This window comes from Xenia sp. Carnegie-2017, unplaced genomic scaffold, assembly GCF_021976095.1.
Source record: "Xenia sp. Carnegie-2017 unplaced genomic scaffold, XeniaSp_v1 HiC_scaffold_23, whole genome shotgun sequence".
Lineage (NCBI taxonomy): Eukaryota > Metazoa > Cnidaria > Anthozoa > Malacalcyonacea > Xeniidae > Xenia > Xenia sp. Carnegie-2017.
Genome location: NW_025813486.1, coordinates 16,113,162 through 16,138,622, shown reverse-complemented (window position 1 = coordinate 16,138,622; position 25,461 = coordinate 16,113,162). Strand labels below are relative to the sequence as shown.

At 37.8% G+C, this 25,461-nt stretch overlaps 4 protein-coding genes and 1 long non-coding RNA gene across 5 annotated transcripts in view; 2 read left to right on the top strand and 3 right to left on the bottom strand.

The window, feature by feature from the left end:
- Nucleotides 1-213: 213 nt before the first annotated feature.
- On the bottom strand, nucleotides 214-4,502 carry LOC124448394 (sodium/potassium/calcium exchanger 5-like). The gene is given in 3 exon segments (XM_046999403.1): nucleotides 214-1,540; nucleotides 1,543-1,787; nucleotides 3,699-4,502. Coding segments are annotated over 3 exon segments (1,749 nt in total). The 5' UTR covers nucleotides 3,932-4,502; the 3' UTR covers nucleotides 214-269.
- Nucleotides 4,503-12,446: 7,944 nt separating this feature from the next.
- Nucleotides 12,447-13,521, top strand: LOC124449240 (protein ALP1-like). Its single transcript, XM_047000181.1, has one exon. The coding sequence runs from the start codon at nucleotides 12,493-12,495 to the stop codon at nucleotides 13,519-13,521; it is 1,029 nt and encodes a 342-aa protein (XP_046856137.1). The 5' UTR covers nucleotides 12,447-12,492.
- A 1,461-nt stretch (nucleotides 13,522-14,982) lies between these two features.
- LOC124449239 lies at nucleotides 14,983-17,393 on the bottom strand. Its single transcript, XM_047000180.1, has 4 exons — nucleotides 16,858-17,393; nucleotides 16,081-16,281; nucleotides 15,655-15,886; nucleotides 14,983-15,348 (listed from the first exon to the last, which is right to left on the bottom strand). The coding sequence occupies exons 1-4, from the start codon at nucleotides 17,030-17,032 to the stop codon at nucleotides 15,063-15,065; spliced, it is 894 nt and encodes a 297-aa protein (XP_046856136.1). The 5' UTR covers nucleotides 17,033-17,393; the 3' UTR covers nucleotides 14,983-15,062.
- Nucleotides 17,394-20,742: 3,349 nt separating this feature from the next.
- On the bottom strand, nucleotides 20,743-21,194 carry LOC124448655. Its single transcript, XR_006949199.1, has 2 exons — nucleotides 20,914-21,194; nucleotides 20,743-20,850 (listed from the first exon to the last, which is right to left on the bottom strand). It is a non-coding gene; the product is annotated as an uncharacterized LOC124448655 (long non-coding RNA).
- Nucleotides 21,195-24,962: 3,768 nt separating this feature from the next.
- The window catches only part of LOC124449238, a 972-nt gene continuing 473 nt past the window's right edge, over nucleotides 24,963-25,461 (top strand). Inside the window, exon 1 of the mRNA XM_047000179.1 lies at nucleotides 24,963-25,461. This exon is cut by the window's right edge and continues 473 nt beyond it. Coding sequence (XP_046856135.1) covers nucleotides 24,963-25,461 — 499 coding nt within the window.

Below are 25,461 nucleotides of genomic sequence, written 5' to 3'. Positions count from 1 at the left end.
GGTTTGAACCCGGGAGTATAGTTACATGTTTGTAGATGTAGATCGTCCAGGTTAGTATAGTCCTCAAAAGGACTGTTTTTGTTGTTGTCGAAACGTCAGTCAACAACAACAAAAACAGTGCTTCTCAGGACTATACTAACCTGGACGATCTATATCTACAAACACATAATACATTTATTTAAAAATCTATTGTTTTTACAGTGAGTGGAGACAGAAAAATTAACATAGCAGGACCAAATTTGCAGGCTGGCTACGCCACTTGCTTTAGGCTAACTCCAAGTAAAGCCAGTTGCTTTAATTTTATTCTTCAGGCGGTGGGATGCTGAAGTTCCTAATCCCTTGTGAGGCAGGTCGTGTCTATGATGTGGATGAGTAATCTTGCGGCTTGGGAACGACTCTATTATGACAGCCACAGCAAGGAAAAAGACATATGCTGTCAACATGGCTATGCCCAACTTTTTATCCAGTCGCCATTTATTAAAATACAATATTAACAATGTCACAGCGACTGTTCCAAACAAAGTCATCGATACATATAATATGTTTCCCCCCTGGATCAACACTTGAGAATTCTGATGGACAGTGGTTGTTGAAAGCAACCATGGAATGCTAAGGCATAACATGTCGAATATGTTACTACCTATTGCATTTGCTAGTGCCATTTCCCCTATGCCCTGCTCTGCCATGACTAAACTTGCAATGGCATCTGGAATACTGCTGCCTGCAGCTAGTAACGTTAGTCCCATGATGCATTCTGGGATATTTATTGTCACGCCAATAACGCTCACCGCCCATACAAGCACGTAAGAGTGCATGCCCATCCACGTGATGGACATAATGAATGTCAGTATGTACCAACTCTCCCATGATGCTTTTCGGCAGTCTGGTATTGTGATGAAGTATAGCACACGAATTGGGAACATAATTGTCAAACGAAGTTTTCCCCATTTTCCTACTCCAGGTGGAAACGATAGTACGTCATTTGGCTCTTCGTCGTATTTCGTACGGGGAAGGGCCTCGGCAGTGTCAGAGAACACTGAGTGCACCTCGCTTATTTGATCTTCATATTCTTCCGTAACCATGAATGTTTCCTCTACTTTTGAAGTAGGTGTGCTTTGGTCATTGGCGCTCACCGGGGTTTCCGCGTTTTTGAAGATCATTGGCTTATTGGGTTTTTTTGGTTGAGAATGTTTGTCAGACAATGCTGTCCCTACCAGCAAATTTAACGCCGATTGATTTTCTGGTACATCAAAATCTCCTTGGCCTGAAGCTTTTAATCCTTTTATTGGTGAACTTGATGTCCTCTTAACTGGAGACCTCACAAGTGTCTTTTGTGGGGACTTAGGATATGACTTTACAGGAGATCGAGAAGGAGTAAGCGGTTGCGTTTGTGCAAAACGGGCTCTTGCCCAACGATTGAAACTATGTTCTAACGCTGTATTGAAATACATTATAACAACGTAGAAACCATACATAAGGGTCAAAACTAAAGCTTCATACCAGTATATCATTCCGTCGAACATGGCTAACAATAACACCAAAGATATATGACGTAACAAAAAGAATCCCGGATGACAGAGTATGGTTTTAAATTAACTGGAACTGTAGTCACCACACCACATATGCCAGTGATAAATAAGATGTTGAACATGGTCGACCCAATTATAGTACCAAGGCCAATGTCGCCCTCGTCCAAAACAACTGACGTCACCGATATGAACATTGTGGGCAGTGAACTTCCAGCTGCCATAAAAGTTGCCCCAGCCACATCAGGATGGATATTCAACCTATGATGATAAGGATATTTTATTAAGGGGACGATTGCATGGAGCAATTTCAGCTCTAGCTGAGTTTCAGCACGGGCCTGTTATAACATCCTATCGAAATAGCGTACGCGATTACATGATAACAATTCTGGTCCGGCTGAGTTTCAACCTGGCTTGAATTTCAGCCCGGTTTGAGCTACCTGGAATGAAATGTCAACCCAGGTTTAAAAACTTGTCATGTAATCATTTCAGCCCGGGCTGAAACCACAGCTGAAAATATTCACGCATGCGTGAAAATTAATGACAACTGGCGATCATGCCTCGGACGAGCTTCATAAGTTTCTGGCCAGTCTAAAGACCGGACTGAAAATGACCGTATAATGACCATTATTCATTCAAGTTTAATACGAGTTCCTTCTGATAATGTCTCCTTAATTGCATCTGGCGCAACAAAATGATTGCTCGTGGACTAAGTGCTTCAGAGGGCGCATGCATCGGGATATTTGTGTCTTTGGTATGGTTCATCATAGACATATCATGTTTCTTTCTTTCTTTCTTTGGGTAGACATCTTGCTTAAATTAATTCAATCGTCACTGGCAAGTTGAGGAGGGAAGAGTGGAGAACAAAAAAATAAGTAGACCTTTCATCTTTTAAACTGACTATATTGGTCACAAGCCTGGGACTCCGTGATACGCTTCGACAATTGGTGGAAGGTTACAGATATTTATTTATTTGATATGCTTATGACGTTGAGAAATGAAAAACATGATTTAGGTGTTTCACTAAAAACATTACTTGCAATAAATTTAGTCAACAATTATTAACCTGATATTTATGGATCGCGAGTGTGACATTATTAATTGAAAACACTAATTCAAACCTAACCAAAGCATCAATTTTGAAAAGCAAACCCTTTCTAAAATTTTAAAAGTCATTGTCCAATAGACAGCTGTATCCAGGCTGAATCTTAAAAACGGAGCGAAATTTGATGTCATAAACAATGATAAATTTGAAAAATGTCTTACTGACTTTTTCAATTAATGCTGTTATTGCAGTTGCGCAATATTTGATGTCTTAGATGACAGTTACTTAACGTTGAAAATTTAGTATGACTTTAGAGAAGCAATTTCACTTTGAAATTTCTCTTCTTTTGATATTTGTTGTAACCTTGTATTTTTATCAATCATGATATTGAACCTTAAATTCTTATACATTCTAGTCTGGAGTCTTCATCTGGTGTCATCTCATGATGAAACTTGTTTTTTATACTCCATTCCCGAGCCATTATCACAGAATCACAATATGTTTATCAGAAACATCTGATATCAAACCTTCAGTCGTTTGATACTTCGTCTATATTGCTTTAATTTATTGTGAGTGATCGTATATTACATGTTTGTGGATTTAAATTCAGGAGCGCACATTTCAAAAAAAATTTGGGGAGTGTCTCACTTTCTGGAAATGACTTTTGTAGTGTCTGTATATAACAAATGAGTGCAAGCAGGATTTCTGAAAGTGACGAGGAGCTACAAAGCATGCGCCTTACTTTTTAAATGATGAAAAACTTTTCTGACAGTATCAAAGAAAGAAATAATTAACATAACGATTTTGGTTGCGAAAGAATATTTCGCAAAACACAAGTAGTAACTCTAATTGCAAATTATACATAAAAAGATGTGCATTTCCCCCCTTTTTCTTCCCATAGTTTTGCCCAATCAATTTATAAGATGTGATCCCAATGATTTAGATCGCTCATTTATTATATGATCTAACACAAAGCTTGATAGCGTTCATATCAGTATCAACAATCCAGTTTAGTGTTTTTGACAGACTTGATTGGATGTGGAAACTTGAATTTCTATGTAGTGTCCGAAAGGCTGTAAATATAAATTTGCCTAGAAAAGTCAATTTGTAACAATTTAGCAATTTACCTTTTACAAATCTTGTTCAAGGATGCACAGAAGTAATCATCGCATAAAATGGAAAGCGCAGCGAACGTAAAAAAGCAGATGAGGAAATGAATGATGACAGCACCTTTCCGTCGTTCTTCTAACGTGAAAATAATTTCATAATGCAGAAGTTCAAAGACCTGACTGGAGATATTTGTATAAATAATGGTTGGTTTGTCGTACGAATTCTCCATCATTTCAAGTTTTTGGGCCATTGTGATGTAAAAGGATTTTGATTAATTTAGACGTCCATTTAAGTGAATAGCTACATCAATTATTTGAAGATTACACTGCTCTTTAAAGACAAACAAATCCTTTAAATACTAATCAACCTTTATCATTATGAAGTCTATTTCATTTCAATTATTCGTTTTTCCTTTCGGAATAAAATGTTGTTTACAAATTACCGCTCAATATTTCTTTTAAATCTTTTGGCTTTACTCCAAACTTCTTTTGAATTTATCGCCTGCACTGTTTCAAAACAATTGATACACCTGCAAGTCCATCGTTGAAATGATGAAGAAACAATATTAAATTCATATGGCCTGTAATGGATGTACGACATGTTTTACTTCAAAGGCAGATGCTTTCTTGTAAAACCTATGACCTTTAAGCGTTGAGTAAATCTCAAAGACGGGATTTCAACCTGTTCAAATAAACGTAAACTTTTATATTTCACGCTTCCAAGTTGTCTATAAAAAGGAAAATGATTGTTGTCCACGCGATGATCATTGATCCATGATGTACTACAAAAAATGTTTCTTCAAGTGAAACCAAACTATTCTGCGTTGTATTTTGCTTCTTAAGACTTCAAAAAAAGTATTGCTCAAAAGCTTGATATTTCTAACAATTTTGTTTGTAGCAAAAATTGAAATTCGGAATTGATTTGAAGATGTTTATGTAAAAATGTTTTGAAATATAGAGTACCTGTAATAATGTTTGCCACCCGTTTGGTTGTGCAATCGCTTAAAATGTATGAAAAACCTCTAAAGCCTTAAAAGCTCGTGGTAAGTTTTTGGCTTTGTTGTATCTTTCGTCAATTGAGGTTGCAAGTAATTATAAGGTCAATATTGGCATTGGCAACAGAATTGCTCACTGGTTTTTGTGCATGGTTAAAAGTCAATGCCCGAGGGCTATGCAATTGTACTAAAAGAAAACAATAATTATTTATGGAAACGTACGGGAATCATAGGAAAATTTATTTTTATGCAGAGTAAGCCCGCCTTATTAGGATTACTTTATTCCAAAGCCATCATCAGAGATTATACATAATATAAATCCTAACACGGTTTTAATTAGGATTACTATAGGCAAAGTCTCTGACACCTACCAAACTCAATTCTCTCTTGTCTTAAAGCCAGACGCGTAGCCAGGGTATTTTGCGCCCGGAGGCAAACTATAAAATTTTCGCCCCTCCTGCATGTTTAATTGCATTTTCTTTTACAATAACATTGTATACCTTACTGTATACGGAAAAACAGTTCACATTTCAATAGACCATTATTTTTAAAGAAGAAGCAATATTATACAATTTATTGCATATGACTCACTCAGTCATTGTCAAAGATAATTCACATAGTCTACAATAGATTTATTTTTTTTGATTTCACTGTCGCAAACTGGTCAATCACGTTATCGAAATCTATTGTTTCCAATGTCTCTCTTTCAACGCTAAGAAGAGCAAGATCACTGAGACATCCTGTCCCATTGATGCACGCAGATACGACAAAATTAGTTTCAATTTGCTGAACGACTGCTCACAACTTGCAATTGAAACTGCTATTATTAACAAAATTTGTAGTGAAATTCGCAAATTCGGAAACACGTCATCGCCATAAAACCCAATAAAACAAAGGAGATCCAAGGGAGTTTCTGGTAGAGCTTCAGTTCGGTTACGGAGCAGCATTCTGCAATCACCAATTTCGATGAAACATTCGTAGCCATTGATGTCCGTGTTGTAGAAATTTGCAAAATCTGCACAATTTCGACGAATTGCATCCTCATCTGTGCCAGATAGAAGAGTCTTAACGTCCAGCAAAATCCAAATTTATTGTTCAGGTCTTTTAGTCGTGAAAAACGTGTTGACATCTCATGTTGAAGCCGAACAAATACATTCTTCATAACGCGCACAATTTCTTCTTCTGATGAAAGTCCTGCATCTCTTGCCAGTTCTCCAGGCATTCTCTTAACATGCTTGATTCTTCTGTCCACCTCAATCCCCCAGGTCGAGCATTTTGCTTTGGCGTTTTCTACAGCAGCTTGGCTCAAACCATCACCAAGCGTGGCAAATTCTTGCTCCAAAGATTCAATATCAATTGCAGCTTCCTTGAAATTCATTTTATGATCCTGTAGGCGCTTCTGTACCCGATCAATTTTCCCAAGAACTGCATTCCAGAATTGTAATAAAACTATGAAATTAAAATTCAATACGCGAGCATGTAACTGCTGTGCACCACTTCTAGTTTCAGCGGTCATAGTACAGTCCTCCCATAATTTTTCTAGCAATCTTACTAGTTCATCCACTGCTTGTGATCGTGCACTCCAGAGTGTTTCAGACTCTCGTTTTACTGTTATCGGAAGAGCTCTTTTTAACTCTTTCCAACGAATTGTTGAATGAAAGAAGAATGAATACATACTTTCGAGTGTCGCAAAAAATATGACGACAACTTGATCTTGCTTAGCTGAGTGTATTCCTGCTAAGTTTAAGCAGTGGTTATCACAGTTCACAAACAGTGCTTTGTGATTTCTGTCATATATTCGTTGTTGAAGGCCAGATACATGTCCAGTCATCACAGCTGCATTGTCATAACATTGTGCTCAACAGTCGGCTAGTGGTGTCTCATCAATCTCTCGACCACGACTTTCTCTAGGCTTGCTGCATCTTTTGAATGTATCTCGATATAACCTAAAAATTCCTCTTTGATAGTTATTTTTTAATTTGAAAATCCACATCCACAAATCTTATGACCTGAGAAAGTTGCTCACGGTGTCCTAAATCAGAAGTTGAGTCTAGTAAGATTGCCTAGCATTTGTTCTTCCTGATATCACTTAACAATTTGCTCTTTACAGTTGATGCAAGTATATGAATAAATTCATTCTGAATTTCGGATGTCAAATAGAAAACTGATCCCGGATTTTGTTCTGCATGTTGGACGTGTTTTGCCAATAGTGGGTCATACTGAGCAACGAGTTTGATCAGCGCGAGAAAGTTTCCAATATTTTTATTATTTTGGGCGTTCAAGTTTTCCTCATGACTACGTAGTGCCAAATTTTGTGAAACCAGAAATTTAATACAGCTGAGTATTCTTTGTAATATATCCCGCCAGTGCTGTTTTTCCAAATGAATCTGCGCTTGAACGACTGCGTCAATTCCTGTACCACCAACTAGCCGTCGTTCAGCTTCCTTCCATTTAGTAAAAGAAATGCGATGACTAGGATTGTTTTCATGACATTTTAATTTTTCTGGCTTTCTCCACTTGTTGAAACCGTTTTTTAACTCAAACGCAGCTCGCGAATTTGAAGTCGATGATGTAAATAGTAAACAACAGAAATAGTAGTAGGCAGCTTTATTGATTGGTGAATATAACAGCCATGACCGATTTACTTCCTCTCCATTCACCAGTTGACGTTTAAACCATGCCGATGTAATCGAAGTTCTCCGTATACTGATGATAGATTGTCTGTATGCCGAAAAGGTAAGGATCCGAGAGTAATTATTTCATTGCGAAGAAATTGTGATACTCGCGGAAGCTTTGTCATTTCGTCAAATTCTAAGTAACCAACATCATGAATTTTTAGTACAGCAGGAACCACATCATATTGAGTATTTGTATTTGCAACTTCTCTATCACAAAATTCTTCTGCCTCATCTTCCCCGTTACTTTCAACAAGCTCGTTATTATGTTGGACCTCTTGGTCTTCAGTATTTTCGGTGTTTTTTCCAGTGTCTATAATAATATCTGTTTGAATTGTTTTTTAATCCAAGTCATCAATGTTTTCATCACTAGCATCGACATGCTCTGAAACAGGTGGTTGATAACCGCAGTCTTCTGATTCTGAAGAACTGAAGATTGCAGCTCCAGCTTCTTTCTTGGCTTTCTTTAAAAAACCTGCAAGTAATATACTTGATTTTTGGATGCTATTTCGGCTTCCTTTATTCTTTTGCGACCTTCAGCTCCACTTCTTTTCTTCTTGAGATGACTAAAAAAAATAAAAAAATATTTTATTATATCACTGAGTGCAGTGAAAAACAGCTTTATAATGTTATACCATCGGTAAAAATTCATACATTCCCCTGAGTGCCAAACATACACGGCCAATATAAATTTGAATACAAATTGCAAAAGCATAAACATATAAACAATATCACGACAAACAACACATGAGGCCAACTCTTCGCAAAAGGTTATTTTTTACAGCTGAAACTTTACTAAAGTGAGTTCGCTGTAACTTACAACTTGTAACGAGGAAAAGCCAACTGAAAATTACACTGTATGCTAAAAAGACAATACAATAAGAAAATATGACGAGAAAATATTCAAGCAAAAATTTTTCTTACATCGGAAGGTAAATTTTCAAACGGTGTCAGATAGTGTTTGTCTTTTTTTGTCATTTCAGTGGATTTAAAGATCTGTTTTTCCGAAAAAATAAGAAACGTGAATATATATGTACAAGGTGCTCTATTTTTGAAGACGACGAAGAGAGTGTTGGCTGGAAAGCAGGACGAGCGGTTTCTCGTTGTGTTGCATGTTTTCGTGAAAACATTGGGAGTGAGGAAGTCGATCAAGAAATTGGTAGGAGTACATCTTCTCGGGCGAGCATACGTTCATTTCGACTGTCCTCTTGTGAGAGCACCGAAGGCGAAGTAGAATCGACCAAGGCATTAAAACAATTGAATAAAAATTCTTGTAGTTATGATATTCTTTGCACGCTTGAAGACCACCGGGGGGGGGGGCATTTTATAGGAATATGACAACCATCCAAAGCAGCCCAGCTACAGGGAAATTGCCATGATTCTTCCATGTCCACGATTTTTTTCTCGAAATCAGTCTGACATTTCGGCATGTTTTTTGAAATTGTTTCATTCCATAAGTATTCAACGAGAAGTTGACATACCTGCTGCATAATGGTGCTCACCGTCGATACGCCTCTTCCTGCCATTTCAGCGATGGTGTAAAAGTAATCTCCTCGTCTCAATCTGTAAAGGCATATACCAAGTCTTTTCTCCGGAGAAATGGGTTCCTCTGTGACAATTTGCTTTTGAAGTATAGGTCGAATACGACTTAAAATAAAAAGAAAGTTTCCTCGAGATACACGAAATGTTTTTTTTGAATCGAAGATCAGAATAAATACTCCAAACTTTCTTCCACCAGCCGGAATTTCTATCTTGTCTTCGAAATGATCGATACGGAGGGCTACGTATGAAAGCATTTTTTTGACCAATTAACGGTAGAAAAACATGGGAAATTTGCAGAAGCCACCGTCTCGTTTCTAATAGTTTATTTGCTGTAACATGCATCAATATTCGTCTTTTCCTATTAACACGAATCATATTTGAAATGCATAAACTCAACATTTTCCTGTTCGCCATTTTAGGAAATTAGTACAAGAAAATGAATAAACTATGAAAAAGTGGAAACATAACTACAATAAATGCGACTATTAAATTCGACGTCTGAATCAAACTAGGCATAAAACTATTTTAGTCGACTAAAACTCAGATTTGATTAAGTGCATGTAAAATGCGACGTTTGAACCGTGCCTTAAACTCAAAGAAGCCCTTTATATCAAGAAACGTAAACCTAACCTCAACAAACAAATACAACATCTTAACACTATCTTTCACCTGTAAATAGCTATTACTACCTTATCAGATATTATTCATTTTCTTTGTAATTTTTTTTTCCTTTGATAAAACCTAACACAAACATTTTCTCCTTTGATAAAACCTAACACAAACACCTCATTCAACTGTAAATAATTATTCATAACTATTCGATATTTACGCTTTATCACTATAACATATTATCATGTAAACTTCCTATATTTATTCACTTGGCACTGAAGATGGCATAAAGTATGCCGAAACATGTTTGCTTTAAAAAAATTTGTCGTTTATTTTAAATGTCTTAAAACGTTTTAAAACATCACTCAAAAACGTGTCTCTATAATGTCACAAGTTTCAGGTTAAATGTGGTGGGTAAAGTGAAGTAGATTTGCACTTTAAAAAGTAAATGTGTTCACAGAAAAGAAAGTTTATGCTGAATTCCCCGGGATTCTTTATTTCTGTATACGCACACTTGAATGTGCTCTAGGAATCAACGTTCTCTGCTGTTAACACTAAAATATATTCTTAGCGCTTTGAAAATTCTTGATTTGTGTTGGTTATACATATATCTTTAACCTATAGTTTTATACTCATCAACCCTATAGTTCTGTAATTGGTAGCCGTATAGTTCTATAGTTAATGTGTAAAAGCACTGTCTGGACTGACGGACATACCGTAGTAAATATGATTGACATTTATTGGGAGGGACTTAGAAGTGGGTTGTTTTTTTATGATAGTGAAATAGTGATGTACCATTACGATTATTCTTTAGTATCTGTACTGTGATTAGAATAAGAGCAAACGTTCGTGCACGGTGACTGTATTCAAAACGGCAACTTGGGGTTGCATGAGTACAATATATTTAGTTGAATAAACGTATGTCTGTGAGTTTTCGAGGACTACGATCTAAAAGCGGAGGTAAATTCTCGACATAGTGGCACCTCCGACGGGATACTAAAGAACTCAAGAAATAGTAACGAGAAAAATGGCTTCAGAAGAAACGGAGACTGGGGAATCAACGTTGGAAAACACGAACTTGACGAGAATAGAAAAGGAGCTTGAGGCCAAAACTCATACAGTTAAGACTAATGTTGAAACGAACGGAAAAGGTCTTGGCCTCAGGTAAGCGCAAAACCATTAAACGTCATGTTGAAGCACTGCAGTCAGTGAACAGTTCTACAAACCAATGTAAGCGATTAGTTGAAGAACAAAAAATCGCTAGTAAAGTTAATATTGACTTAATTTCGGACTGGAACGATGATCTTGAATTAAGGTTTGAGGATGCTGACGCCCAGATTTCTCTGCTTGATAAATGGCTTGCCGAAAACGAAAGGCAATCTAGAGTAGAAACCGAAGCAGAGATATTTCGAAGAGAATTAAAACTGCATGAAGAAAAATTGCGAATGGAAAATGAAATGTCCGCTTCGAAGTCGGAAACGCGAGAATTTTCCCAGCTGAATGCCAAATTACCAAAGTTAGTTATATCGAAGTTTGAGGGTTCCTTTATGGATTGGCCCATGTTTTGGGGACAGTTTTCTGAGGCCATTGACAAAAGTTCCATTGCCGCAATAACTAAGTTTACGTATTTGTTAGAATTGTTGAATCCAAAGGTTAAAATATGTGTTGAGTCACTCCCTTTTTCAGCCGAAGGCTACAACCGAGCTAAATCCATCCTTCAGGATAAATACGGCAAAGAGTCTGAAATTGTAAAATGCTATGTCAAGGAAATCCTCGAACTGCCGCACATTTCAGGCAAAAATCCGCGTAAAATTGCAGATTTTAGCGAAAAACTTGCATATTGCGTGCGAGCTTTAGAAACCTTAAAGAAGCTTGATGATATAAACGGAAACGTGGCCATGACCTTAGATAAATTATCAGGGATAAGGGCAGATTTAGTCCGTACCGACCCAGATTGGGAGTCTTGGAGTTTTGCTCAGCTTTCTGAAGCTTTGCGACAGTGGGTAAAACGAAATCCAGTAGTCAATAAAGCCCGGCGGACACGAGAGCTACGTGCTTAGCAAAATGTCATTCGTGTCAAGTGGCGCGAGCAAGTTGCTCTCGTGTGCGCGTACTGTTTCCGACGACTTTTGCCTTTCCAGGCAGAACTGGCAAATATCAAACATGTTTGATATTTTTTGCCACGCGTGGCGAAATGCTTTGTCGATTTGTCCGTGTGCGGCGTCTTGAAGCAAATTGCTTTTGTGTTTTCATCACAGCGCATGCTCAATAAATCTCATATCAAACCAAATTGGCGGCTTCCTCAAATGAGTTAAATTCTGTGCCATTTTCTGATTCCGAAGAACAAGACGAAATAGCACTTTTATGCCTGTTGCTAATTTGCCGTAGACGCAGGCGTTTACCAGCTTCTTGTCGTAAAACATGGACGAAGCGGTGGATTATGAGACGAGAAGCGCAAGGCGCATTTAATAACCTCATACGAGAATTAAATGCCGAAGATCCTGAAAAATTTCGGCAGTTTCATCGGGTGGACAGGCAGTCATTTGAAGAAATTTTGAGCCCCGTTTACACGACAACTGTTTTGGGCACGGCACGACTAAATTTTGGCACGCGGGCCACTGTCTTTTATTAGGTCCGCTTTGTTTACACGTCAGTTTTTTAAGCGGGCCATTTTTTTAATAGGCACGCCTGATTTATAAAAACGGCCTGCATAAAGTATGAGCCCCAAAAAATAAGTGTCGGCGGATGACAAAAAAAATTAAATTTGGCGGATTATTCGAAACTTCAAACATGGCGAACTTACATAATGATAAGGTAAAGATAGCTTTAGCTTGGTATATGGACTTCCGAAAACAACAGCAAACCGTTCAAACGAGGTTTAGAAGCTGCGTTTCTTCAGGAGTATCATGTCTTAAGAGAAATAAGCGTCGATTTGCCTTAATCAAAGCAGTACTGGCCTATTTGCATAAACCACGAGAAAGGTTGTTGTGGATGCATCCACGTTCACTAGTTTGGTTTGATATGGTCGATGAACTCTACAACGATGAACTGTGGTACGCAAATTTTCGCGTGACAAAAAGCACGTTTGAATTTATATTAAACAGGGTTCGTCAAGAAATAGATCGTAAAATTACTCCCATGCGTACTCCAGTTTCTGCAAAACGACGCCTGGCCATAACGTTGTATTATTTATCGTGTACAGCAGAGTATCGAACTGTTGCTAATCTTTTTGGCGTCTCGCGTTCATTAGTGTGTCAGTGCATTAAAGAAGTAAGCTGTGCAATAATAAAGCACTTTCCCAAAGCAATCACTTTTCCTAAGGGAGACGACCTCTTTCAAGTTTTGCAAGGTTACGAAGAGCAGTGGGGTTTTCCTATGCGTGCTGGTGCAATAGATGGCACGCACATAGCACCAGCTAATAGCAACATAGAGTACGTGAATCGTAGAGGTTTTCACAGTATCGTGATGCAAGCGGTCGCTGACTGTAATTACATGTTCCTAGATGTGGTTATAGGATGGCCTGGTAGCGTCCATGATGCGCGAATTCTTTCTAACTCTACACTTTTCTCAAATGGAAATAAGAAACGTCTTTTCCCTCCCGACGTTGTGAAGGAAATTAGCGGAGTGGAAATAGCACCGTTTCTCCTAGGTGACCCAGCTTACCCTCTCTTGTCGTGGTTGATAAAGGGGTATCCTAAAAATGGGGCTACTGAGGAACAGAAGAAGTTTAACTACCATCTTAGTCGTGCAAGAATGACCGTGGAAAACACATTTGGGAGATGGAAAGGACGCTATGCAAGATTTAGTAAAAGGCTAGATATGGAAGTAGCTTCTTCAGTCGATATTATTCATGCATCATGCATTTTACATAACATATGTGAACTTCAGAAGAACGAATTCATGCCCGACTGGGATTCGGTAGAAATTGTTGATGATGCTTTTGTTGTGGTGCCAATTGATGAAATAGAACCAGAAGATGCTTACGATATTCGTGCTGCTTTATCAAACTATTTTTCTTAAACAGTTCTTTAATATTCGTTTGAAATTTAACGTTACATGAATTCAACAATTCCACAAAATGTTGTTACCAAAATCATTTGAATTAGGTTAATATTGAAATAACAAATAAAATTAAATTTGAAAGACACTTGTAAGTTGTAAAGACCCTGCATTTTGTTATCGTGCCGTTAAACGACTGACATAACCTGTTAAAAAGCAGTTACTGAAATATCTAAAACATGTCCACCTGCAGGGGCGGATCTAGACCGATGCAACCGATGCGAATGCATCGGTCAAAATATTTAGATATTAAAATCTGCGAGTTTGCATTTTAATGAAATAAATAGCAAATATTATTTTCGAATTATTTAAAACGCACATTTGACAGTGATATATTGTTTAGTTAACTTATAGATTTAGCAGTTTTACGCTAAAATTTGTTCTAGAAATAACATTTGTGTTCTCCGATAATTTTGTCGTATTCCATGACACAAATAGCGAAAGAAAAGTCGATAAAATTTAGCGAAATTTTGTCGTGAATACATAATTAGTAAGTAATTTAATAGTATTCTGCCAGCACGTCACGGTAGATGGAAGAGGCATCGCTACGTCACAGTAGATTTGCGATGCATCGGTCCCGAGTCCTTTTCCGCGTGAAATCTACTGTGACATCAGCAAAACCATTGTTTTAGGGCCTCACGTCACGGTAGATTTTGCCGCTGAGCGATGCATTTTTCATAATTTTGTGATTGTGGGCACATGGCACCGATGCATTCAACTTTGCACTTCAAAGTTGAATGCATTGTTATTTGATCACTTGATATAACTCGCAATCATCGATCGAAGTCATAGCTGTCGAGAATATCAAACACGATCTGTGTACTCTGCTTCGAGAAGAGAAGTCATTTGATATTAATGGAGTGCGTCGAACCTATGAAACGAGAGCTGCTACTTTTATTTCAAAATCCTCTCCTTGGAATCCCTTTTCAAAGGGTAAAAATGGGAGAGATATGTCAAGTGAAATGTTAATACCTAAGCACTTGACAATTCATTGGCAAAGTGGAGAACTAAGAGCTTTAAAGTAAGTAAATTTACCTTTATGCTTGCATGTTTTGGAGCGATTATAGAATACCCGTCCATTTTTAAAGGCACCCATACAGGCTTAAGCATTCAACAAGGCATATTATATAAGTAGATAGTGAGTGGACGGGTATTCTATAATCTAGCACATGTTTTAAATGTAAATAGTGTACTCATTTCAGAACGACGAACAATCATCATAAAATATACGCGATGTCATATTACTTATGCAGCACTTATACTTGTATTCATATGTAATATAATACAATCGCTGGAAAATGCTTCTCGGATAGTGAAAATTCAAAAATTTTCTGGGGGAGCATGCCCCCAGACCCCCCTAGCGGTGGCTCGCGCCTTCGGCGCTCGCAATGCATCGGTCAGCTAAGGAGCTGGATCCGCGCCTGTCCACCTGTTCAGTGAAAAGCAGGTAAAGAAAACGAATATAATGAAGAAATATCAGCAGTTTAAATGATAACAAAGTATTACAATTGCAAAAAGGTTTTTTCTGTGTTTGAATCACTTTGAACGCTGCTGTCACGTGGATATACTTGTGAACCAAATTGATCAACACTGTACCCAATATGATAATTATGTTGTTGGTAACCATTTATCGGAGCAGAAGGCTGTTGAGCTGGTGATGATAACATCATACGCATCATATTTAGCTCATGTGCCCGTTCCTCTCTTCTTCTCTCATTTTCAAGCTGAATTTGTTTTAATCGAAATTCATTTTCTCTATCAATGCGATCCTGTTCAAACTTCTGATACCTAAAGACAATTTACAATGACAGTAACAAAAATGTCGTAATATTTAAATGCGCGAGAAAATTTCATATGCGATCATCATTTTGTAATTTTTCGGTTTTTTCCCTAAAATATTAAATTTAGCAAGACCATTTTCTAACAATTTTGCATTTGTCAACTCAAGTCACAGAGAGGTGCCAACATGTCAACACACATATTCACGCACGTTCGAAATATACAGTACCTCATTCCTTGCATTAATCTGTAAATAAATCCCTACTCAGCACATATGCGTTTCATATTGAGACTCGTACATGATTTGCTCAATACCTTTCAAATTCAGCTGCTGACGACTGTTCAAATTTTGCAAATATAACCTCTAAGCTTTTCTCTACATTGCTTTTTCTTTTTTTACGGGGCAAACTTGGGGCCGTTTCACGATTTGACTTTGTTTCTTCTGTCGATGGTTTTTCTTGACTTCTTCTCATGTTTGTGACTGGATTAACTTCTTTTTGGAAATTCATAACTGGACAATTGTCGTTTCCACCGTTATCATTAAAGCCTTTTTTAGCAACAGAAATTTCGTTTGTTAAACATCATTTATTACAAACATTATTGGGGGAAGCTAGGTGTCAGAAGTTTATTTCACAAACTATATCTCATATGAGTCAAGTATTGTACCATAGTGTATAGTTCAACCTGGCAAAAAAAAACAGAATATGGGGTAAAATGGTGCATTACACCGGTAAGACATACCAGAAATGTTTTCTGGCTGTTGCTTGTCATTTTCTGAAGAGCAATTTGGGCAAGAAAACTGGTCGTCATTGGCGTACACAATAACCGCCCCATTTTCAGTTACATGTACCCCACCACTTTTTAACTCTTCTTCGTAATCACAGGTAGGACACTTTTGAAGATGAGATTCACCTTTGCCATACATATTGATCATATCATTAACTTTAAATACAATAAACTATGTCTGACAACAATTTTAGTATAAGTAAGTAAAGTAAGACTGAAATCTGAGTTTTCTAGCCACCCAAAATACATGTCAATGCAAAACGTTTTGCAATGATGTCATTAACTTGAAGTTTTTTTATCAAGTCTATGTTGTATGTACAGCAATTCAGTCTTGCAAAACACATTAAATCAACGATATAAGATAAAATATTGTTATTTCAATTACAAGAATGGTAAAAAATTCATGCCTTTTGATTGTTTTGAATTTGCCTGCTTATCAAATTTTATATACTCTATTGCGTTTTCAATGATTAGTAAAGTGTGAACAGGTTAGGCTTTAAGTTTCAGTTTGAAAACAAAAGAATAATAGTGTTGATTATTCAAGCACATAAAATGCCATAACGTACGAGCAAATATGATATTTTTTACAAAAGTGGTCACTCCATTTAAGTGAAAATATTTGATTAGAGGTTGTTAATGAAAGGTGGTCACAAAACGCAGAAATTTCACAAATCATATTTAGCTGTAACATTAAAAATGTTTTTATTTTGAAAAAGATGACTTCATCTATACCTTGGTCGAAACTGCTATCCTCTAACCTTCCCTGTTCTCCATCATCAAATTCATGCACACCTTGTTCATCACCTTCTGCCATAGTGTCGATGATTTTTAACGGATTGACGTTGTGTCGTACAGTTAGAAAAGCATCAATCTCGTTAAAAGACTTCCACTTTTTTAAGACACCCATTCCTGTTTGCCGTGACCTATCTTTTTCTTTCCTATATCTCTGGCGTAATTTCTTTATTTTATTTATCAATTCCTTTAAGGTAAACCCTTTATATCCATTTTCTTCCAACTGAGACTGTAAAACAACACAGAATAATATATTGCTTTATATTATTGGCATATAAATAATAACAACTGCGTTCAAACTTTAGTTCAAGTGAAGGCAGTGGATAGGCAATTATAACTTCTGCAAGATTGAAAATTCATTCGATCATTGCATCCTTTGGCATATATAAATTTAATGATAAAGCTGAATGAATTGAATCATGATATCCAATTAATAAGCTGAATGCATGTATATCCAGTTTCAAAACGTCTGGCAGAAAATGCTATGTTAATATTTCATTAAGACTGCAGCATGGTTTGTGCATTTATGTATTTGTCTCCATATTCACACACTTTATATTTTAATATTTATTAAAAACATTATAAATGAACAGTTTCTTTAATGACTCACCAGCAATAGTTTATTCACATTACACGTTGCCCGCGCACTTTTGCATGCATCCAATGATACTTGAATAGTTTCCTCTGCCCACAATGATATTAAACAATGTGTTGCTTCGTCCGACCATTGCTTTCCTCTTGTTTTAGCCGCCATCTTTCTTCATAATGCGCGTGCGTAAAAAATTTGGGCCCGCGTGCCATGTTTTTGGCGTGCCGAGACTACCTCTGGAGAAGGTCTCGGCCCGCCAAAATGTTTCGGCACGCGGGCCGTCTACGTAGCCGTTTACACGTCAAAATTTAAGAGTGCCGTGCCAGTATTTGTGGCCCGCGTGCCAAAATTTAGTCGTGCCGTGCCCAAAACAGTTGTCGTGTAAACAGGGCTTTGTTCGTGTTGTTATGCCTGGACCGCCATTTTGGTTTGATTTGAGATTTATTGAGCTTGCGCTGTGATGAAAACAGAAAAGCAATTTGCTTCAAGACTCCGCACACGGACAAATCGACAAAGCATTTCGCCACGCGTGGCAAAAAATATCAAGCATGTTTGATATTTGCCAGTTCTGCCTGGAAAGGCAAAAGTCGTCGGAAACAGTACGCGCACACGAGAGCAACTTGCTCGCGCCACTTGACACGAATGACATTTTGCTAAGCACATAGCTCTCGTGTGCGCCGGTGTCACAGTGATATGGGTATCCCCGTGTTTTGGGTATCCCCGTACTTAAATCACTAGTGTTTTGGGCATCCCCGGCAAAAATGGCTGCCGTATTTTAGGTATCCCCATCCGACCACTCAGGGTTCACAAATCACTAGTGATATGGGTTTCCCTATACTTGTTCCCATTCCTACGCTTGTTTCAGGGGTTTCCCTACTGTGGATTAAAGGATTTCCCCTGACTTAGCGGGAACAACACAATTTTGCGCGAAACAAAACCAGATTTCAGTATTTCAAAAATTCGTGATGGATCCAACAAAATATAAAAATCTACTTCAGTATGTTAAACATTCCGTGTATCCCGAGTGTTTTACCAAGCAAGACAAACTTGTTTTGCGCAAATTTTCAAAAAAATTTGAATACGATAAAAAATTAGACTCGTTGTTGTACTTGGACAAGACAAAAGAAGGCACAGTTAAACGCTTAGTTATATGTGAAGATCAAAAGTCAAGGGTTTTCGAAGAATGCCATTCGGCAACTTACGCAGGCCACAGTGGAAGAGACAATACCTTCAAGAAGATACGAGATAGATATTATTGGCCAGATTGTTACAAAGACACAGTTGAAATGGTAAACTATAAATCTATTACAAAATAACCAAATTGAAGAATGTTATAAATGTAATGAAAATATATTAACAAGTGCAACAGTAATAACATAAAAATTTTAAAATGACAATCATATTTTACAAATCTTTGATGTTTTCCTAGATAAAACAATGTGATAGATGTCAGCGTAATGCAGCAGAAAAAAGTACGTGTGACGTTCTTCACTCAGTCAAAGTGGTTCCTCGAGTATGGTACCTGATTGGTATTGATCTCATTGATGCACATACAAAATCAAAAAAGGGAAACAAATTCCTATTGACACAAACAGACTATTTCACAAAATATGTCGAGGCAATTCCAATTCCAGATAAAACAGCTACCAGTGTGGCCAAAGGTCTCTATTCCACTTTCTGCAGACATGGTTCTCCTGCCCACATTATTACAGACCAAGGACGAGAGTTTGTGAACCAGGTTATGAAATACAATAGTTATTAGCTAATATATTTTCAATAATTGACTAGCACTCTTATTTCTTTCATGGATCTGTCTGGTGAGTATGATTAACACTCTAAAAGGGCTATAAACGGCTTACATTTAGGACTTATTTCCTGAAAAATCAACAGTAAATTTGATTTACCAAAATTCTGTTACTTCTTACTATAACAAACTCTTTTTAATTATTGAGAATGACATTGGTTAGCTTGTTTACTTAAAAATATATGTTTTAGGTGAATGAGGAATTATTCACAGTTTTTAAAATCCATCATCGCATTACTTCAGCATACCACCCTCAATCAAATGGCCAAGATGAGAGAACTAATCAGACGATTAAAAAGTATTTTTAAATTAACATGTATACTTAACTTGTATTCTTATAGACCAATTTCCTCTGTTATTTTTTCTATTAAGAACTCTCAAGAAAGTTATGGATAGCAAAGCCGACATATGGGATGAATACATAGAAGGAGCACTCTTTGCAATTAATACAAATCAGTCTGCTACCACTAAATACAGTCCATTCTATTTAATGTTTGGAAGAAATCCAAGATTTCCCTTTGAAGCAGACCTCACTGAGGAAAATGACATTGCAGAGCTGATCCAGGATGTGAACAGTGAAGTAGCCATAGAAAAACATGTCGAGCAAATGTCTCAAATGAGGGATAACATATTCCCCATTGTTGACTCCAACATCAAAAAAGCCCAGGAAAAACAACAAGCACAATATCAGAAAAAAAAAGGGTAAACCTGTATGCCAATTCAAGGATGGAGATACTGTCTTGCTTCGTAACATGCTACAGAAAACAAAGAAAGGGCATAAACTGGAAGATCAATGGAATGGCCTGTATAAAGTTATGGAGGTTGATGTAAATAGGGGTGTTTGCAGGTTGTTAAATCCATTAACAAACAAAGCAGGAAGACAGCAATCAATTAAAAACCTGAAGCTCTACAAACAGGGGAACAATAAAAAGCTCACAAACCAAACAACTTCTGCTGTTTGTGCACAGGTAGAAGAAAATTACACAAAGGTTGAAAAAACAGAAGCAAAACTGACAAAAAAGGGAAGAGAATGGGAAAAGAAACTGGAAGAGTTTGATGAAGAAAACTGGATGTTGAAGAAGTAAAGTATGAAGAAAAGCACAGAAGAGGCGAAGAAAGAACAAAATGTAATTGAAGAAAGAAGACAAGGCACAGAAGAAGAGAAGATCAGGAAAATGATTGACGGAAGAAAGAAGAAAGCGAAAGGAAGAAAAGAAAATAGAAGAAAAGAAGAAAAGAAGAAGGAAGAAAAGATGATGGAAGAAAGAAAGAAGAAATCAAGAAAGAAAAAGATGAGAAGAGATGAAGAAGAGAAAAAGAAAAGATGATAGAAGAAGGAAAAAGAAAAGACAACCAAGAATCAATGTCTTTGAGCAAACAGGCCTACAAAAATTTGATGAAAAATAAAAGTATGGAAAAAAGTGCCCTTCTATTACACCTTTCATGCATTAAGAATGATTTAATAAACAAATTAGAATGCGAAGAAAAATGCTGGCCTTGTGAAGTTTTCAAATCAGGTTTCAGCAAGAGTGCTCCAAACCTAAAAAAGAGAGACCTATCAGTAAATGTCTTTTTTGGAGGATTTACTGGGAAGCAATCTGACCTTATTGTAAGTAAACTTCTTGGATGGTTTCCATCTTCTGGAATAGACTTCATTACCAAAGTTATCTTCCCTGAAGCTCTTACACTTCTCAGTCAGGCCATTTTAAAATTGTCTTATTGTGAAGCTGAAAGCTACCTAGAATTTGGAGGACAATATCATGTACAGGAACTTCAAAAGAACTGGGAAAAGCAACAAAACAAGAGATGCAAACCAACAAAAACAAGCATACCATCAAAGAAATTCAAGCATGATCATACAAGGAAGCAGCCATGTGAAGAAGATGAGTGCAAGATTGTCAAGGAAAGGAAGTCGGATGTGAGTTTACTAAGCAAGATGAAGACACCAAATTATCAATTAAATGAAAATGATGAAGACGTCATTATCAAAATGGTCTGCTTACAGACATTCACATTGGCAAGGCCCAAAATTTGTTGAAGCAACAATTCCCAAGCATGGAAGGCCTCCAAGCAACAACATTAGGTATGGTGCAACAGTTTGATGTCATGAAAGGTAAATTCATTCAAGTTCTTCACACTGGTGCAAATCACTGGATATGCATTAGTAACATTCATTGTAATCAAAATAATGCTGTTAAACTCTATGACAGTATGTACTCAGGAATTAGTAACACAGTTAAAAAGGAAATTGCTAGTCTGCTATACCTTCAGTCAGAAAATGTAATCGAAATCTCAATTGAGCCAGTCACCCAACAGACAAATGGATATGACTGTGGTATATTTGCCATTGCTTTTGCTACATCATTGTGTTATGGACAGGATCCCAGCAAGATAACTTTCAAAAGGAGGAATATCCGAAGTCACTTGTGGAATTGTTTTACTAAAGGCAAAATGCATATGTTTCCATCTGTACCAAGAATGTCAAGCCCTGAACAAACATCACACAAGGTTCTTATACCAATTTACTGTAGATGTCGCCTTCCATATGTCAGGGAGGAAGATGACATGGTTGAATGTGTCAGTTGTCAGAGCTGGTTTCATAAACACTGCCTTGATGTCCCGGAACTATTTTTTAAAAAAGCAGAAATAAAATGGAAATGTAATCCACATTGTGGTCAAAAGAAGTAAAAACAGGTTAAGTGTGTGTTATGTGACTGATAATGAAAGTCGATTCTTCTTCTGAATTATTAGTACTTTTAACTATATTGCAATTTGTTTTAACATTTGTTATGTTGTATTCTTAGAGGGGTAAAAAAGTCTGATTATATCACAAGAAAAGACATTGTTACAAATGTGCGTAATTGTTGACAGTTTTTGACACTACCTAGTTAAATCATTTTATGTTTGAATGAACTCAAGACAATCTAAAACTGTTAAATTACAAGTCTATTCAAAAGTATACGTTCAATGTACTTCGCAATACAGAATGAAAAAAAATGGAAATCACAACAACAAATTTATATGTCAACGGTATCTATGAAGCATTTCATACGTAATTCAAACAAGATGCCATGAAATACCAATAAAGACATAATATTTTAGCTAGCAATAGCTGCTCATCTCACCTTTATAATGTCTGGTCATTACTTCCATACATGTCCTTTTTAGAAATACCAATTTTCGTTTCAAGCTACATGGTCTTAATTTATTTCGGCCATATGTCATGGTCTTAGTGTTTTGGGTATCCTCACGGGGGATGCCCAAAACACTAGTGATTTAAGTACGGGGATACCCAAAACACGGGGATACCCATATCACTGTGACACCGGGCTTAACAACTCGCGTCACGAAGGAAATAGAACGCACAAAGTATTTCATGCCAGACAAAACGAAGAGAAATTATCCGGCTGCGTTTATTGCGGTGATCTGGATCATAAAGCTACAAAGTGCCACAAAATAGTCAAGCCGAATGAACGCAAACGAATTTTAGCTAAGAAAGGGCTATGTTTCAATTGTGCCACGGGATTTCACAGGGCATCCGAGTGTAGAAGTAAGATTGCGTGCGGGCACTGTAACAAACGTCATCATACGTCAATCTGTGAACAGCCACGCAATATTGGAAAACAAGACGATAAACACGCAAGTGACAGTAAAGCATTAATGACCGATGGCGTGCATGTCGAGGGTATATTTCCTGTTGTTGTAGTTCAAGTGAACAATGTTAAGTGTAGGGCGTTGATTGATTCCGGTGCTGGAAGCTCATACGCCTCTGCAAAGCTAATTGATGCACTTCCAACAAAACCTAGCGATATTAATCACCAGCGTATTGACATGCTCATGACGTCACAAACTAAACGTATTGAAATTCATCGCGCGACGATTAGTGCACTAGACGGTTCTCACGTGATGAGGGTAAAGTTGAAAAAAGTAGATCGTCCAGAACTATTAACTACTAGTAACCCCCAATATGAAAAACTCGTGAGAGAATACAAACATTTAAATTCAGTAAAAATGGGCGATGTTGAATCGAAGGCTAGGTTACCAATACATCTCGTGCTTGGAAGCGGCGAGTATGCTCGCATAAAAACCAGGACAAAACCGTTGGTTGGTAACGAAGGGGACCCAATAGCAGAGCTGACAAAGTTGGGATGGATCATCATGAGCCCTGGCGTTGAAGTTGACAAGAACATGATGCTACTAACGACAACCACAAACTCGCAAAATGACCTTGAACGATTGTGCAGGCTGGATGTACTCGGTTTAGAAGACACGCCAGAGAAGAACCCTCTTCTCGTCTACGACCAATTTAGAAAAGACCTGTCTCGTGATGACGAGGGCTGTTACGAGACTGGTCTGCCTTGGAAGACATACCACCCGGAACTTCCATCATATGAGCGAGGAAGTCTGCGACGACTGAATAGTTTGATGAAACGTTTAGAGCGCAGTGGAATGTGCAAAGAATACAACGCAATCATTAACGAACAGCTGCAAAAAGGCGTAGTAGAAATAGCACCTACAGAGGCCTCCAAAAGAGAATTCTACATCCCTCATAAACCAGTTGTGAAGACAGCTGCTGAGTCCACCAAACTACGGATAGTTTACGATGCTTCAGCTAAAGAGTCCGCCACCCAACCACCGTTAAACGATTGTTTAACGCTGGACCTCCGCTACAAAATCATTTATGGGATGTGCTGATCCGTGCTCGCTTTCACCCGATAGTTGTTACTGTAGACAACGGAAAGGCTTTCCTGCAAGTACGAATCAAAGAATCGGAGAGAGATGCGTTACGATTCCACTGGAAAGCATTCGGGGATGGTGAGATTAAGGTGTATAGGTTTACGAGAGCATTGTTTGGTTTGACGTGTTCGCCATTTCTTCTTGGTGGAGTCCTGAACGAACACTTGACATCATGGGAGAGAACATATCCAGCTCTTGTAAAGGTCTTTACGTTGATGACCTTATGGAAGGCGGCACAAATGTTGGCGAAGTGTTGTTAAAGGAGAAGAAAACGATAGAAATTTTTAGTGATGCTACCTTCAAGCTTCATAAATGGCACTCCAATGCAGCTGAACTGGAGAAATCCAACAATGATCTACCCGAACAAGACATAGACCAAACAAACGCAACCTACGCAAAGGAACAACTCGGAACAGTGGACACAGGAGCAAAGATACTGGGCCTGCCTTGGAATAAACTCCAAGATACGTTCAGTGTCATCGTAGAAAAGGAAGAAAGCGCAGCGACGACAAAGAGAGGAGCATTGTCACAACTAGCAAAGATTTACGATCCAATTGGTCTTATATCTCCGACAATGCTTACTGGGAAACTCCTGTATCGGAAAATATGCGAAAGTCGTTTATCTTGGGATCAGGATTTTGATGATGTCATGGTAAAGTTTTGGCGGGATTGGTTCAACAGACTGCCTAATGCATATACAGTCAATCGTCCACTAGCACCCTTTCATGTGCCTGTATGGTCTATTCATCTACACGGATTTGGAGATGCTAGCAAGGATGGTGTATCTGCGGTAGTTTATGCTGTAACGGATCAAAAAGATAACTTCACTCAAGGCATCGTTTGTTCTAAATCGCGGATCTCGAAACGAAATCTTACCATTCCACGGTTAGAACTTGTTGCTGGACAAACCTGGTGATGAATGTAGAGCGTGCAATCGGTAAAGAAAGAGTGACATCAATTCATTGTTGGCTCGACTCCACGGTAGCGTTATGCTGGATAAACGGTCAGGGTGAATATCACCAGTTTGTAGCAAATCGAGTGAGAAAGATCCAACAGCACCACCATATCGTCTGGCGTCATGTTCCAACAACTGAAAACCAAGCTTACATTGGGAGCCGCGGTGGGCATGTTGTCGACAACGAGCTTTGGAGACATGGACCAAAGTGGCTAAGCAATAAAGGGAATTGGCCGCAAGAGATACTTCCTGTAGTCACTGAGGAGGTAAGAAAGGAAGAAAAATCTTCGGCACACGTCATGGTTGGAGCGGAACACCAGGAGGAAAACGAGTTCGACAAGTTAGTCGAATCGTATCTATTATGCAAAACCCTTCGTATCTGCGCTTGGATAAGAAGATTCATCAACAATTGCAGGCGAACACGCGATGAACGAGAGACAGGTCCTATAAAATACCACG

Excerpts from the sequence above, each read along its gene's own strand:
- LOC124449239 (XM_047000180.1), bottom strand. The coding sequence starts at position 17,032 with ATGGGTGTCTTAAAAAAGTGGAAGTCTTTTAACGAGATTGATGCTTTT. Across the intron at positions 15,887-16,080 it reads ACAGCCAGAAAACATTTCTG|GCTTTAATGATAACGGTGGA; the intron begins GTATGTCTTACC and ends TTGCTAAAAAAG. Across the intron at positions 15,349-15,654 it reads TCAGCAGCTGAATTTGAAAG|GTATCAGAAGTTTGAACAGG; the intron begins GTATTGAGCAAA and ends AATTGTCTTTAG.
- LOC124449240 (XM_047000181.1), top strand. The coding sequence starts at position 12,493 with ATGCATCCACGTTCACTAGTTTGGTTTGATATGGTCGATGAACTCTAC.